Source organism: Telopea speciosissima, chromosome 4 (assembly GCF_018873765.1).
Source record: "Telopea speciosissima isolate NSW1024214 ecotype Mountain lineage chromosome 4, Tspe_v1, whole genome shotgun sequence".
NCBI lineage: Eukaryota > Viridiplantae > Streptophyta > Magnoliopsida > Proteales > Proteaceae > Telopea > Telopea speciosissima.
In genome coordinates this window covers 12,349,952-12,366,825 of record NC_057919.1, presented here as the reverse complement: position 1 = coordinate 12,366,825, position 16,874 = coordinate 12,349,952, and the positions used below count along the sequence as shown (strand labels likewise).

At 41.0% G+C, this 16,874-nt stretch overlaps 1 protein-coding gene across 1 annotated transcript; it reads left to right on the top strand.

Annotated features, from left to right (window-relative positions):
* Positions 1-2,851: 2,851 nt before the first annotated feature.
* LOC122658975 (protein DETOXIFICATION 48-like) lies at positions 2,852-4,550 on the top strand. Its single transcript, XM_043854143.1, has one exon. The coding sequence runs from the start codon at positions 2,889-2,891 to the stop codon at positions 4,548-4,550; it is 1,662 nt and encodes a 553-aa protein (XP_043710078.1). The 5' UTR covers positions 2,852-2,888.
* Positions 4,551-16,874: the final 12,324 nt, after the last annotated feature.

The window sequence follows — 16,874 nt, the reverse complement described above, 5'->3', positions numbered from 1 at the left end:
TTACCTTACACAAATTCGGGAATTTTGTTGAATGTTGAAAATTCTAATTTGACATAAAATGAAAAGTGTTTGCTTTTATGGTGTTCTTCTGTCAATCACGTGGAAAAGTGGATGCACCGTTGCTGAGGAATAAGGGATCACTCCCACAGAGCAAAGCAATACCCTTTTGTACTAACCAAGATAGATAGATTGCTGGGGGCTTAATGGCTTATTCTTCCTGGAAAGTTACGTATCAATCCTTCATGGCTTTTGATTTGGCCATTACTGGTTTCACCGGTAATGTGTGTGGAATCTTACGTTATCTCCCACTCCACCTCCATCCATGCACACAATGTGGGTGTATAAATAAGGTGAATGTGCTTGGTGGCGAACAGATGTTGTTTGAAATATGCTGATTGAAACCTTGATGGAGACATGTCTGTATGCTCTGCTTCTCTAAAAGCTTAAGACTGATTTTAATGGTAAAAAGGCCCCCTTTATTTTTGTTCTTTTTTCTTTTCTTCTTTTTGCCTTCCATCAGATAGATAATCGGAATAAATTCTTCTGTAAGTTCTGTTCATTGCACTCTCTCAACTATCTCATTTTTGACTTCAATACCCTCCGATACCCGCGATACCGACACTTATCGGCTGTATATCATATGGTGAGGCCCACTACATGTTCATTTGTGATTTAGAATGACAAAATGGTGTCACTACCATTTCCTTACAATCTTTACAAAAGTTTATATTGTTGGTTGGATATCATCGATTTGATTCAAACAACAAAAAGAGTGAGGGTGTTGTAAATTCCACAGTTTATAGAAAAATTATTTAATTTGTTTGGTTGCATAAACAGTATAAAAACCCTATCAGTTATAGCAACCCATCGAGCTGGAGACACATGGAATCTGACATGGGTGGGCATGCATAAATTTCAGAGAAAAATTATTTATGCTGCAAGAAAACAAAGAAAAACTGATTCTTGCCTTATTCGATTTGATGATGAGACTCTGAGAAAGGGAAAGCAAAAGAAGAGAGAGTTAAAACAAAGGATCGAGAAAGAAGAGGAGGTGGTGATGGTGGGGGCCATGGTGCTTCTGTTTTCTGTTGCGCTTCACAGTCACAGCCAAAATCCCCTAATGCAGACAGAGACACAGAGACACACACAGTGTAGTCTTGTAGTGAGGAAAGGGTTACAGATTAAATGGTTGCAATTGGAGCACGTAGTTGTCTTTACACTGTTTCCTATCTCCCCCCATCTGCTTGCCGGTTCTCCATACAACCCAATTAAATACATGTACAGTGGTCCCCAAAACCAAACCAAACCAAACCCATAAAGAAAAAAAATTTTAAGCATCTGATGATGACAATAACAATAACAATAAATGTACAGATAGGATTTGACCACCCTTTGGGACTTCAGAGTTAAAAAACACTGCTAAATCCTTAACTTTTTTGGTTCTTTGGTTTAAGCCTTTGAGTACCCACCAAGAGACATGGTTTTGGTTTTTGATGTCCAAATCATAGAGACACATTCGATGATGTGATGTTTTTGCAAGCCAAAACTCCATAAAAATCTTGTGTTGATCCCCTCTAACCCAGCATAACCCCATGATAGGGTACCATGAGAAATTGGACAAAAAATATATATTAATATCTAAATTTGATAAAGAGGGTTCTTTGAGATTAGATTTTTAAGACTGATGATGTCAAGGTCTTAAAAAGAGAATCCCACTAATGAACAAACGATTAGATTGATTTGATTAGTTTATAAACTTCAGAATCCCAGCCAAATCTCTTTTTAATGGTAAACAAAACTGTTTTCATTAGTTAAAAATTGGAACCCCACTTGTTAACTAAAGAATGGAAGAGAAAGAAGAAAACAACAGCACGAGGGAAGTAGGGAAAGAGAGAGAGAGAGAGAGATGATCAGGGCAGAAAAGCAGGGTTTGTCTGGGTCAGGCCAGGGAAGTGAGTTTATGGGTTGCTCACTTCACACAGTTCACACAGTTCACAGAGACATGCATGGTTTCACTCCAAAATTCTCATGCACACGTGTTGGAGATACCATGTCATCAGATGGTGACAAACAGGCGTGATCTACCAAGTATAATCCAGTTGCTAGCTTATCTATCTCAATTCTTTCTCTCTACCTAGCTAGCTAGAGCTTAACTGTCTTGGTGATTACGATTTTGTTCTAATCTACAACATAAAGGGTAGGTAGGTTAAAAGAAATGTAGAGAACATCCATTACAGAGAAAGCCCAAGATGAAAAAAAGAATATAATACCCTTATCAGTTTATCCATATCAAACTTGTTATGACGAAACAGGGTAATGGCGCTTAAATACTTTACTATAAAGTCACCAATCATTCCTTCCTTCTTATGTGTTTTCACCATCTCTCATACCATATTAGATGAAAATCAGAGTAGATTCTTTCTTTTACCTTTTCTCTTTCTTTTTTTTCTTCTTTCTTTTAGGTACTCATATTCACACTACCCAAATTCCTCCAATACCCATTCTTCTCTGACAGATCTATTTCTTTTTTCACTCTCCCCTTTCCCTAATCCATTAAGTCACAATAAGACAGTGTTCTGTGTATATATATATATAACCAAACCAATCTCTAAGCACCTCAGCACTCACAAGGAATTTCCCCCCCCCCCCCCCTCTTCTTGTTTGGGAATACTGGGGCTTTTCTTATTGTAGCAACACCTGTCCCTTCAAAACTGCAAGAAATTCCTAACCTTTTATGTATATATATACCCTACCCCTCTTCCCCACTCATGGCAAGAGTAAAACAACAAGAGAAACACGAATGTTTATCCATCTTTTCTCATTAAAAACTCTTTAACTACTCTCACTCCACTGAGAAGAGAAGCAGAAAGAGAAGATAAACAGAGACTATGAGTAACCCAAAACCATCTTATCCCTCCTCATTCATCACTCCTAAGAAAACCCATTTCTTAAGTACCAAGAAAACCATAGATCCTCTCATCAATGAAGAAGAAGAAGAAGAAGAAGAACTCCGTAGATGGCCAACTCCTGATGATGTAGTGGAGGAAATCAAGGCCATAGGGAAGATATCAGGGCCATCAGTTCTCACGGGTCTGCTATTATACTCTAGAGCAATGATTTCCATGCTCTTCTTGGGGTACCTTGGAGAGCTAGAGTTAGCAGGTGGGTCCCTCTCCATCGGCTTCGCTAACATCACCGGCTACTCTGTCATCTCCGGTCTTGCCATGGGAATGGAACCCATTTGTGGTCAAGCATACGGTGCCAAACAATGGAAACTTCTAGGCTTAACCCTTCAACGAACAGTACTTCTTCTTCTCACAACCTCAATTCCTATATCCTTTATGTGGCTCAACATGAATCGAATCCTCTTATGGTGCGGCCAAGACGAAGCCATCTCATCTGTGGCCCACTTCTTCATCATCTTCTCCATTCCTGACCTTTTCTTCCTCTCTCTCCTCCACCCTCTTCGAATCTATCTCAGAACACAGAGCATCACATTACCCGTCACTTACTGCTCCGCCATCTCTGTTCTTCTCCACATACCTCTGAATTTCCTATTAGTGGTCCATTTCAAGATGGGCATAGCAGGAGTAGCCATAGCCATGGTATGGACCAATCTCAATCTGTTCGTTCTTTTGTCAGCCTTCGTTTTCTTCTCTGGCGTGTACAGAGACTCATGGGTTTCGCCCAGTATGGACTGCCTGCGAGGGTGGTCGACGCTGCTGAGCCTCGCCGTGCCCACATGCCTCTCAGTGTGCTTAGAGTGGTGGTGGTACGAGCTCATGATAATGCTGTGTGGGTTACTTGTCAATCCAAAAGCCACCATTGCTTCAATGGGGATTCTCATCCAGACAACCTCATTAGTCTACGTCTTCCCTTCCGCTCTCAGCTTGGGCGTGTCTACCAGGGTCGGAAACGAACTGGGTTCGAACCGGCCGGCCAAGGCCCGCATCTCTATGATCGTGTCGATGGTTATAGCTGTGGGGGTGGGACTTGCGGCCATGTTGTTCACTACGTTGATGAGGCACAAGTGGGGAAGGTTCTTCACCAATGATGCCGAGATTCTGGAACTCACAGCAATGGCGTTGCCAATTGCGGGACTGTGTGAGCTAGGGAATTGTCCACAGACGACTGGGTGTGGGGTACTGAGAGGATGCGCAAGGCCCACCACGGGAGCAAATATTAATTTGGGATCTTTCTACTTGGTGGGTATGCCTGTGGCTATCTTCTTGGGTTTTGGGGCTAAAATGGGTTTTCCTGGGCTTTGGTTCGGTTTGCTTGCAGCTCAGGCCACATGTGCTCTACTCATGGTGTATGTGCTGGCCACTACAGATTGGGTGGTGCAAGTAGAGAGAGCGAAGCTACTCACTCAAGCTTCATTACCATCTTCTTCTTCCTGCACCAACAAGGAAGTAAAGAAAGTGGATAATTTGGAGGAAATTTTATGCATTAATGATGGGTTAGTGAAGCCAGCTTTGGTGGAGACAAGAACAGATACAGATGCAGATACAGAGACAGACCCTTTGATATCTACTACTATAGTGAATTAGAAAATCATAATAATAAAAAAAAAAAAATTGTTCCATTTTTGTTTTAACTTTTGGGTTTGGTTTGATTAGAGAGATGATGTAAGATTGGAAAGATTCTCATTGGAATTGGATTTGGATTGTAGAGTGAATGTAGAGATGAGGGAGGAAAGCCAGAGAGGTGGGGTGGGGGTGGGGGTTGGGGGTCCTTCAATTCTCTTCACTACTTTTGGTTTCTAAGGTATTATTATTATTATTATTATTATATGTAATAACAGTAGTTTAATACTTACAGAATTACAGTTACAGAGAAGAAGAAGAACAGAAATTCTCATATTAGGAATTAATTAATTCCCTTTTGGCCTTTGAATTGTTTGAAGTGGAGAATTGAGAGAAACAAAAGGATCTGTTCTGTTAAGGTTAAGCTGTCGGGTTGCTTTTGAAGCTACTAGTGAGTGAGTGGGGGGATCTTCTTATTCATTCCATTAAAAGCCACAACTGAAGCTTCCCGAAGTGGACATTAGCTAGCTAAACACACTTCTTTCAATTTCTGGCAAACCACCTCACTTTCTCATACTTTTTTTCCCATCAAGAAAACCTTTATTCCATATATATTAATTTGGGGAGAATGTTCTGTGTGTCGGGGTGCAGGCTGCACCCAGACACATGGGGGTAGGTGCAATGATCACCTTACTTCTCTGAGTGGCAAGCCCATGTGTCTGGGCGTAGCCTGCGCTACAGCACAGAGAACATGAGCCCATTAATTTGTCTTTCAATTTCAATAGTACTATACACTTAGGTTCTCTCTTTTTCCTTGCTTAACCCCTCCAAAAAAGAAAAAGAAAAAGAAGAAGAAGAAAGCTAGGCTCTCTACGTAGTAGTTACTATAACCTTTTTTGTTCATGCAAATCCTTTCCGTATAAAGTTATTAAAGTATGAGTATTTAAAGGTACAAAATATGTAATTACAACCTTAATTGATTAATTAATTATCTTCTTTTGCTTTTGTCCTTCTCCTTGTACCCACATTGAAGATAGAACAGAACAGAAAGTACCCACTCAAAAGCTTCTAACGAAACAAAAAAATTATAAAAGAGAGAGAGAAGTAACAGTAAACAAGGGCTTTGGATGGTTGTAGGGGCCCCCTTGCTCCTAACTTGAGAAACAAAATCCAGCTAACGCTATTATAGCCTCTGTCTACTTCCCAGATGACAAAAAAATGAACAGTGCCTCTCCGTAGTAGTACTTCCCCACTACCCCAACACCCAACAAGGCGACTCAACCCAATTCTTTTTTAAGGTAAAAAAGAACCTAGAGGCAGCGTGGTCCTGAATCCCACTACTATTAATGCTTCCATACATGTTTTCATTAGCCTCATGTTGACCTACGTTGATGCAAGGGCCACATTGTCTTCTAGAGAAAAATCATTTTTTTCAAGAGAGGGTTCTTTGTTTAGCAGTGTGGTTCATGCGTTAGCAATCCTTTTTTGGGAAAGAGGATTCTATTGTGTTATGGAATTTAGTCTTACATCGGTTGTATTTAGGCCATGGAATGTCCATACAAGTGGCGACCAATCTTTGCATGATATGACGTATTTTAAAGTCGTGCGACGAACCTTAGTCAAAATGAATAGTATCGTGGCATGTGGGATCCACTGTGGACTGTGGCACTTCAATTTCATGAGGGAAGCAATGATCATTTTGCCTCGCCCAGACTATGTCTAGGGGATCTTTATCCTCTGAGATTCTCTGCCCAGCTTGCTCTTTTTAGTTTTTTTTTTTTTTTTTTAATCTTCTCTTTTATGTCTTTTCGGCTCCTTTGGATTATGGGAGCTTGGGGTGTGAGAGAGTTTGGGAAATGAGTTTCACATGTAGTGGTGTTAAAAAACATTGTGCTCTGGTCGGGCTTTTGCTTTTAGGTAAGCATGCGAATAATCGTAGACAAACAAATTTTCTTATAGCAAAGAACTACCTCGATCATACCCGAAAAAACTGAAACTTAGACTTTGAAATGCTGGAAGATAACAATTTGGATCCTCGATCTACTGCCGAGTTGCCCGGCAAACCCGTGTTGCCTAGACACGGTGAGGCATGCAATGACCGCCTTACCCCGCCCGAGCGCCTTGCTCAAGTGGGGGTAAGGTGATCATTACGTGCCTCACCATGTCTGGACAGCACGGTCCTGCCGGGCAGCTCGGCCACAGAGGATCTGAATCCGGAAGACAAAGTCTTTTTGGCTTTGCCCCCGCTCCATCTACTGTTAAATTCTATCTTCGTCTCAGCTCATCTATCCATCGACTGTATAAACCATGACTTTGCTATCAAATATATATCCTTAATTACCCTTTTGGCCTTTTCAAATTGTGAGGCTGGTCTTGGAAGGTGGAGCACTAGAGCCTTGATGTTCTATAGGACATGCACACTAATGTCAAGAGGGAAAATTTAGTGGGAGCACTACGTATAGTGCCTGCCTGCAACACTAACATGCGCAAATATGTGGCCATTTGGCAGTACAATATACCGTACTCTATTATATATAATCAAAATTTACATATAGATAACTCATTATAATTAACAATACTTTGAGGAAGCAAATTAGTTTTCAGTATAACAATTACTCATTATAATAATCTATTGGGAGAGGGTTCTATGAGCAAGGGGCATAGGGGACTCACACATAGAAGGGCAGCAATATCATTTTATATGGAGAGAGAGAGAGAGAGAATACTTTATTGGGCGGCTTAGATAACATTTTCTCTAAAATAAATACCTAAACAATGGTATGAGATTCGTGACATAAGTCATGTGATAGACACCCTACTTATGTGATAGGATATGCATGGAATTAGGTTCAAAGGGTACAAAACGAAGTCACTAGATGACTTGTTTAGTATTACTATTGTTTTTTCATTTTGGTAAGATGAGAAACTAGTACCACCAGAATACCAATGAGAATGTGTTATAAACTCTTAATTGGCCAAATACTTAGGAAATGTGGGGATATGTCAACTATGATGCATACTATGGATTGATCTAAGTAGGTGCAGGAGGTGAGGCCACTTACCGATGAAAGATTATAGGGTGAACTTTCTAAACAGACAAGAATCTGAGATGGGAATAAGACCAGTAAACAATGTCCAATTGTTAAAAGGATGTCATGAGGGTCGACTGGTAGGATATGGTTGGTAGGAAGTCGGCTATACCGATGAAGAAAGGTTCAAGAAGTCTGACTTCACATATATTCTGTAGCGTAGACTATCAGACCAATTGTAGGTTTAAGTCCAAAAGACATTTGCAATGACGTGTCTTATTAGATCTTACATGCTCAAACTTTTCGGTCTATATTTTGCCAGTATTTTGAAACTTATGGGGGAATTATTGCATTATATTTATAAAAGTTTCAAAATATATTATTAAAACTATTCCCTTACATTGTTTTGGTTTGTAGTCTTCAAGACTTGAACCCTTGGGTTGATAAAAAAACGAATGGTCCAATGCTTTATAGTTCTTTAGTAGTCCCACATGAAAGTGGGAGAAAGCTCTAACATGTTCTTATGTACCTATGAGAATTATAAGGGATAAGGGTTCTAAAGGATAAGTATCTCTTATTGTGGATATCTGAGGTGCTTTTCACACACGCGTGCAGGGGCCGGGCTAGGTCGGTGTGGTACGGTATGGGCTTGGCCATGTATCTTTTTGATAGTTAGTAAAGGTGTGGCTTGGGCTCAGCTTAATATCTGTTATTTTTATAAATGGGCTTAAGAGAGTTGGGCTTGGGCACTGACTTATTTTACATCTCGGTTTATACATATGGTCATATGTACACATATCTGTTTGTACGTACAGACATACCACTTCAAGAGGGTGCTTTGAGGATTCTTTATTTTATTATCTTATACAGAATTCTATACTTTATCTAACAAAGTAGTTAGCATACCCTTTTTCATTTTTGTAAGGAAAAAAGTTCCTTACGATGCAAGTGTACTATCGCTTTCTAACATGAGATTTTTTTTTTTTCTCTCATACCCTCAACATGTAGACCCCATGTAGATTATATCATTCTCTAACGCCATTATTGATGTGACATGGGAGATTCTCCCTCACACTGGCGTTGTGAGGAAACTTTCCCTTACACGTGGGTTTTTATTTTTCAACGAAGTAGTTAACATAGTTTGTATTTGGAATGATGGAATATAGGTCCATCGTTTAGAATCTTATAGGATCGAGTTTCTCAAACTATAGTGAAGAGAGAATCTCCAAAAAAGGATATGGAACCTTTTGGATTATCATGAAGAAAAATATTTTCAATCATAAATAGTCAATGCAGGAGGGAGAGGGTGTCGAAATTTATTGATGATACAAGAATTCAATCACATGATCACATCACCAGTGCATAGACATACTCCACCAAAGATGATGGGACCCTTTCCATAGTTTTATTCTTAAGAAGGAATCTCTCTTTCAATATGGCTCGTGTCAATTATCATGGAGGATAAATCAAATTATCAATGCTATTGCCACATCCATTTCTTAGTTGGGTATCTAATACTTTGTGCCACGTGGCACTCTCCCTTAATTTCTTCCCTTTATTACATTCATAATCACCAATGGCTATGCAACATGTGTCTAATGTCCAATCACTTCTCCATATTCCGAATATCATTATCTTTATCACATCACAAGTGCACCGTAGGCAATTCGGCACGTGTCTTAATCCATGCAAAATTTTTAGGGTGATGATGGGTTGGAACTTGGAAGAAGCTATATTATAGTATCAAACCGCCCCACCCACATTGGTGGAAGACTGCAAGTGGTAGGGTTGGTGCACTTAAAGAATGAGATTCACAGTAAAAAAATTAATGAGAAAAAGGATTTTGTTTATTAAAATTAATTTTCACGAGTGTGTCAGGGAGAGAGAGACACATATACACCAAAACAGGTACTGTGAATATGCCCTCCTTGGCTCCTTCCCTAAAAATGTCTTTTCAAGCCACCATTCCCTTGTGAGAAGAATTCTTCTATGAGTGTGAGTGCCACTTTTCCATCCCTTGCTAAAGGAGCAAGCCAAAAAGAATCAAAAAAAACGAAAAAAAAAAATCCCTTAAGCTAGTGAAAAGTGATGAGGACTTTGTCTCCCTATAGTGTGAAAAGAGTCAAAAAAAACAACTCATCTTGATTCCATTCCATATAGGGTAGACACTTGGCAGTATTTCAGCATTCTTTCAACCATAGGATAACTACACCGGCTGGCTGCCCCTACACACCAATCTGATGCCTCGTACCTGGCAAAAGGTCCAAAATCTGCATCTCATTGCATGCGTTTTTCTAACTGTGGCATGCCTTGGCAGCCCCCACCCCCTCAAAACACACACAAAGACCAATCCTTCTATATAGTCTCTTCTATTATATGATGTAGCAGTTAATAGTGGGTGGTAGTAGAAGTCATTGGCATGGACAGCGTACCTACCAGATTCCAGCTCTCATAATTGGAGCCTAACCCTAGTGCATTAATTGGCTGAAATGCTTGCAACAACATCCATTTGATTTGTGATCCAACCATATAAAATCGAGAATCTAAAACAATGCAGAAAAAAAATGGAAATCGAAAACAAACAATCACATAGGATATAGGATGCATACAAGGATTTATATGGTTCGATATGATTATTTATTTCCACAGTGATGTGGGATTTGATTCACTATCAATGGAGAATAGGGTTACAGCTGTTTGTCCTCAATTCTCTCAGATTACAAAGAAAAAAATAAAGCATACATAAATACATTTAAAGGAAATATAACCATATCGGAAAAAAACAAAAAAAATGAAACAAAGGGCAGCCAATTTGGCACGACCCCAACGATGAAGATAAATGTGCAAGGTGGACCAATTCATCCGAGCCTAGGTCCTACAATTTCTTAATAGTTTTTGGGAATCAGTCCACCAATGCAAGCAACAAAATACACAAAAAAAAAAAATTGTACCCTCAACAAGGACAAAAGCCCCACTCCTCAAAAACAATTATATTCTTATAGGTCTCCCAGGCTACTACTATACTAGCTGGGATTTGGGAAGGACCCATATGATAGATGTAAGAGAGTAAGAGTGTGGTTAGAGATTTTGAGTCAGCCACGAGGACCCAAGTGGGTTGGCTATGGTGGCAGCCAAAGGGGCTAATGACAAAAATCAAATAATGAGAGTCACTAATGTGGGACATGGGAATGAATTAAAGAGAGAAACTGGTGTCGTTTTTATTGACATTTGAGTGTAAGTTTAGGTGCAGTCAAGGTTTGACAAATTTAGCTTAAATTCTTGTCTCTTTTTTTTCGGAAGGGGAGGTTACTTTCGGTCCCTCAAAAATATGAACCGGCCTTCAATTTAGAATGTCTCAGTCGTCTCATGCACAAATCTTGACCACTCCTGTCATCTTTATTTAAATCTTATACAAGTTGCAAGCCAATCCCAAAGCTTATAATCAGGACTCATAGGAGGATAAGGCAAGACTTTTAATTGAGTTTGTTGCAACCATCGAGTGGAAATTGAAAATGCTGAACTCATTCCTTTCTTCTATTTTCTGTTTTTTTCTTTTCTTTTTTCTTCCCCTTTGTCAATGATAAATGAGAAAAAAAGATGGATTCTCATGTCTCCGCCGGTGTGGGAGTAATCTCATATCCACACCAATCATGGTTTCCTTAAAAAAGAAAAGGATCACATGGTCGGTGAGAAGAGATGGTGTCCATCAATGTGGGTTCCACATGGTTAAAAACTAAAAATTTACAAAGTATTTTTATGTTAAACAGATGTAAATAAAACCTTAAAAAATTATCGAAAACAGATTTAAGTAAACTTGAGTGCACATATCTTTGCTTTGAAGTGAATTGAGAATGAATGGAAAGAGATCACTCACAAATTCCCATTACTTATCCGTCCCACTCAAGTGTTTGATCCACCTACGCAGTTCAATATTTTGACTTTGTGCTTAGTGGGTTATAGTAATGATTAGCACATAGAGATGAACTAAATCAAGACAAAGATCTAAAAACAATTTCTAAAAGTAAGCTGAGAAAGGAGTCCCAAAATATATGAAATTTTTCCATATTCCTTTGTGTTGGGGGGGGGGGGGGGTGGTTGCTTGCGAAGGGTCAAAGCCGTGCCTGACCTCAATGGTCATTGCATCAGTTGCATGATGAGCAGGACAATAGAGCAGGGATCCAAAGCCAAACCACAACAAGACGGGCGGGCACATGTTACGCCCAGAAAATGCATTTCCGCACATTGAGGGATGTGATGGGCCGCAAGTTTTTACAATCACACTACTTTCGGCCTCTTAATTATACATGTTTGTTACCAAAAGTGTGCATAAACACCAAGCATAAGCCTAGACTGATTCTTTCTCTGACTCTCAAGCCTTATCCATAAAACTTAAACATTCTATTGGCCTAGCGCGGCTACTTTTTCTGAAACAGAGTATTAGACTATTAGTATGACCCCTTTTTTTTGGTTGGATTGGGGGGGGGGGGGGGGGGCCATAAATGTCGGGAAATTGATCATAAGCCTAGCATGTAGCAATGGTTTGAAATAGATGGGAGTGGGGAGCGGGGAAGAGAGCCCGTAAATGTCGGTAAATTGATTAGAAGCCTAGTGATAAGATGTAAAGAATTTGAATATCTTATCTTGAATTCAATCTTGTCCTCAATGGACAATATATACAGGTTTAACTTCCTCATTGGGTGAAGCTAATAATGGAATGTACAATCACAAGGATACAATCATGGGATAGGGATACAATTATAGGGATTACAATAGCAAAATCACAGGGATTACAACAGCTGTGGATAGGATCAATACTAAGGCATGAAGTGTCATGCTAACACTCCCCCTCAAGTTGGAGTGTGAAGATGGCGAACACCCAACTTGGAAAATAAAACCCGGTACTGATCACAACCCAGTGGTTTGGTGAACAGGTCAGCGACCTGAGCTGCCGTTGGGATTTTGGTGGGGTGGATCAGACCTTGATGCAACTTCTCACGTACAAGATGGCAGTCAATTTCGATATGCTTGGTACGTTCATGGAATACTGGATTAGCTGCAATGTGTGGAGCATCTTGATTGTCGCAAAATAAGGAAATTGGGCGGGTGATGGGAAGCCCAAGATCACGAAATAGGTATGACAACCAAGTGAGTTCACATGTGGTGACGGCCATTGCCCGATACTCAGCCTCGGTAGAGGTGCGAGAGATGGTATTTTGCTTCTTCGTCTTCCAAGATATAGGACAATCACCAAGGAAAATGCAATAACCTGTTGTTGAACGCCGAGTCATTGGACAACTGGCTCAATCAGAGTCACAATAGGCTCGTAGCTCAAGAGAAGACATTTTGGGATAATAAAGGCACTGCTCCACCGTAGCTTTTAGATAACGTAGAAGACGGTGAGCGGCATCAAAGTGCTGTTGACGGGGCTGGTGCATGAATTGACTCAATATGTTGACGGTGTAGGCAATATCGGGTCGGGTCACAGTTAAGTAGATCAGTCGACCAACCAAACGCCTATAAAGGGAGGGGTCCGATAATATAGTGCCTGTATCATCTGTGAGTTTCAAGTGCTGCTCCATTGGTGTGTCTGCGGGACGACAACCACTCAGCCCATAGTCATCCAAGATGTCTAAAATGTATTTGCGTTGAGAAAGAGAGAGACCATGTTGGGAACGAGCTACCTCAATCCCAAGAAAGTATTTCAAGGTGCCAAGGTCCTTGATATGAAACTGGTGATGGAGCATAGTTTTGACATTTTCAATCAAAGCATCATTGGAACCAGTTATAACAATATCATCAACGTAGAGGAGCACAAAAACTGAATCGGTACCCCATTGGAGATGGAACAGGGAATGATCAGCCTTAGAGTGAGCAAAGCCATAATGACATAATGATGTGGCGAACTTGGCATACCATTGGCGAGAGGCCTGTTTGAGTCCATAAAGTGACTTATGGAGACGACAAACAAAAGTCTCCCCCTTACGTCGATATCCAGGAGGTGGAGTCATGTAGACTTCTTCGTCAAGGTCACCTTGGAGGAAGGCATTATTGACATCCATTTGATGTGGCCAATTACGAATAGTGGCAACTGCTAGGAGAACCCGTACGGTAACCATTTTTGCCATAGGGGCAAATGTATCATGATAATCAACCCCTTCAATCTAAGTGTATCTCTTGACGACTAAACGAGCTTTGTAACACTCAATGGACCCATCCGAATTTCTCTTTATCTTGTAGACCCATTTGGAACCTATAGGTTTCTTTCCAGGTGGAAGTGGAACAATAGATCAAGTCTTATTGAGTGTCAACGCTTGAATTTCAGAATGCATTGCATCCGTCCATTCCTGATGTTTCATTGCTTCTGTGAAAGTGGTGGATTCTGTGGAACTGGACAAAGCAGTAAGAAATGCCAAGTGTGCAGGACGAATATGAGTATAAGATAAAAAAATTGGACATGGGATGAGCAGTACCTGAACCAATGGTGAGAGACGAATCAGGAGACGAGACAAGCGTGCAGTGGTAGTCATTCAAATATTTGGGTTGTTGACGTGTTCGTTGAGGGTGGGGGGGGGGAACATGTGGAGATGGCGGTGGTGAGGGTGTGGTGGGGTTTGCCGAAGGGGAAGGAGGAGATGTGGGTGGAGGGGAATTGGGGTTTGTGGAAGGCTCCACCGGTGTAGTGATGTCTGAGTGGGGAATAGGTAAGGGAAGAACTGGGGAGTTAAGTAGGATGGGATTGGAATGAAGGGAGTAGGGAAATATGTTTTCATGGAAAATGACATCGCGTGTGACATAGATATGCTTTGTGGTGAGATCAAAAATTCGAAACCCTTTCTGACCATGAGGATATCCTACAAAAACCCCTGGAGATGCACATTTGTCAAACTTATGGTGGATTGTTTGCCGACCAAAGGCCAAACAACCAAAGACACGCAAGTGGGTGAGAGATGGTGGTTTGCCATATAGAAGTTCAAATGGAGATTTCCCATTGAGCACAGGGGTGGGAAGACGGTTTATTAAATATGCTGCAGTTAAAATGCAATCCCCCCAAAATTCAATAGGCAAAATGGATTGAAAATGCAAAGCACAGGCCACATTTAAGAGATGGCGATGCTTGCGTTCAACAACCCCATTTTGTTGAGGGGTAGAGACACAACTCGATCGCTAGATAATCCCCAAAGATTGAAGATATGAAATGACAGAGGTATTAAAAAATTCAGTCTCGTTGTCAGAGCGGAGACACCGAATGGTGGTTTGAAATTGTGTATGAACCATCGCAAAAAAATGAAGAATAAGAGAATTAACATCAGCCTTGGAATGCATTAAATAAACCCATGTGCAGCGGGAATAATCATCGACAATTGTAAGAAAAAAAGGTGCACCTGAAAGGGATCTTGTTCGAAAAGGTCCCCAAACATCCAAATGTATCATTTCAAAACAAAATGTACTTGTTATTGAACTAGAAGGAAATGGCAAGCGTGTTTGTTTTGCAAGAGGGCACACAGTGCAAGTACAATTATTAGAAAAAGAAATACTAGTATCCATATTATGAATTTTAGCAGTAGAAGCTGAACCAGGGTGACCCAACCGCCAATGCCAAAGGTCGAAATGGGTACCCGGAGAAGCAATAGCTGCAAATGAAGAAGAGGGAACGGGTGCCAAAAAATAAAGACCACCATGCCACTTACCCATTGCTAAAATCGTCCTCGATTGCTGGTCCTGGATGACACAAGAGGTAGAAGAAAAAACAATAGAGGCGTTAGAGGTGGATGTGAGTTTGCCCACAGAAATAAGATTAAACTTAATGGCTGGAACATAAAGCACATTTTCAAGGATTAGACCAGGAAATAGGGATACATTACCAATATGTGTGACTGGAATGCGGGAACCATCGGGTAATGTAACCAGATTGGTGGCAGCAGTAGAAGTAATGGAAGAAAAAAGAGAAATATCTGAAGCAATGTGATCGGTTGCTCCAGAATCCATGATCCAGGCAGCCACCGAAGTGGGACAAAGAGAATTACCTGCGAGGTTAACCAATGGGTGATCATCAGGAGGGAGCAACGTCAACAACTGTTGGATTTGAGTCGCCGTTAAAGTGGGAACTAAAACGGATGAAGAACCAGAATCCGTGACAGCAGCAAGGGCGCGTGGCACAGTAGCACGCGGCTGGTTGGAGTGGGGTGTCCCGGAGCCACCTTTATGAGAACTAGAGCGTGGCGTCCACCCTTCAGGATAACCATTTTTTTTGAAACAACGCGACTCGGAGTGACCATCCTTGTCGCAGTAGGTGCAGTGATAACTGGGCTTGGATCCAGCAGGTCGAGTGTGAGCCGTGGGTGAACGATTAAGAACAGCCATAGCTGCTTGGTCCAGTGGAGCGGGACGCGCATCATGAAGGGTGCGCTGTCGCTCCTCTTGAAGAAGAAGAGAGTAAGCCTTATTAACACAAGGCAGCGGTTCCATCAATAAAATCTGGCTGCGAACAGCCACATAGGATTCATTCAATCCTTGAAGGAAGTCAAGCAAATGGTCTGTTGCAATGAAATCGGGAAGGGTCTTCATCGCCCCACATGAACAAGTAGGGAGAGAGCGATAGGAATAAAGTTCATCACGGAATGCCTTGATATGAGTGTAATAAGCAGAGATGGAGTCATTGCCTTGGACGTGCGTAGAGAGTGCACGACGAATTTAAAAAATCCGGGGAGCATTTTTGGGAGAAAAACGTTCGCGGAGGTCTGTCCATATCGCATGCGCAAAATCAAGCCATAAGATGCTGTGAGCAATGGTTGGAATGGTAGAATGCACGAGCCAAGAGCGCACCATACTATTGCAGCGAACCCAATTGGCAAAGTCCGGTGAATCAGAGGCTGGAATCGCGACAAAACCATCAATGAAACAGATTTTATTTTTGGCTTCCAGTGCCATCAAGATAGAGCGGTGCCAAGTTGGATAGTTGTCACTGTCCAAGAGAGGAGTGACCAAAGCCGAACCCGGCTAGTCATGTGAATGAAGATAATAAGGAGAGGAGACTGGCAGAGTCGTCAGAGTGGTGGTGCCCATGGACGTGGTTGCAGCAGAATCGTTAGGCATTGAGAAAGAAAATAAAAAACAGAGAAAATGGAGGCACAGAATCGTTTCCTTAAACTGATACCATGATAAGATGTAAAGAATTTGAATATCTTATCTTGAATTCAATCTTGTCCTCAATGGCCAAGATATACAGGTTTAACTTCCTAATAGGGTGAAGCTAATAATGGAATGTACAGTCACAAGGATACAATCATGGGATAGGGATACAATTACAGGGATTACAATA

Excerpts from the sequence above, each read along its gene's own strand:
- LOC122658975 (XM_043854143.1), top strand. The coding sequence starts at position 2,889 with ATGAGTAACCCAAAACCATCTTATCCCTCCTCATTCATCACTCCTAAG.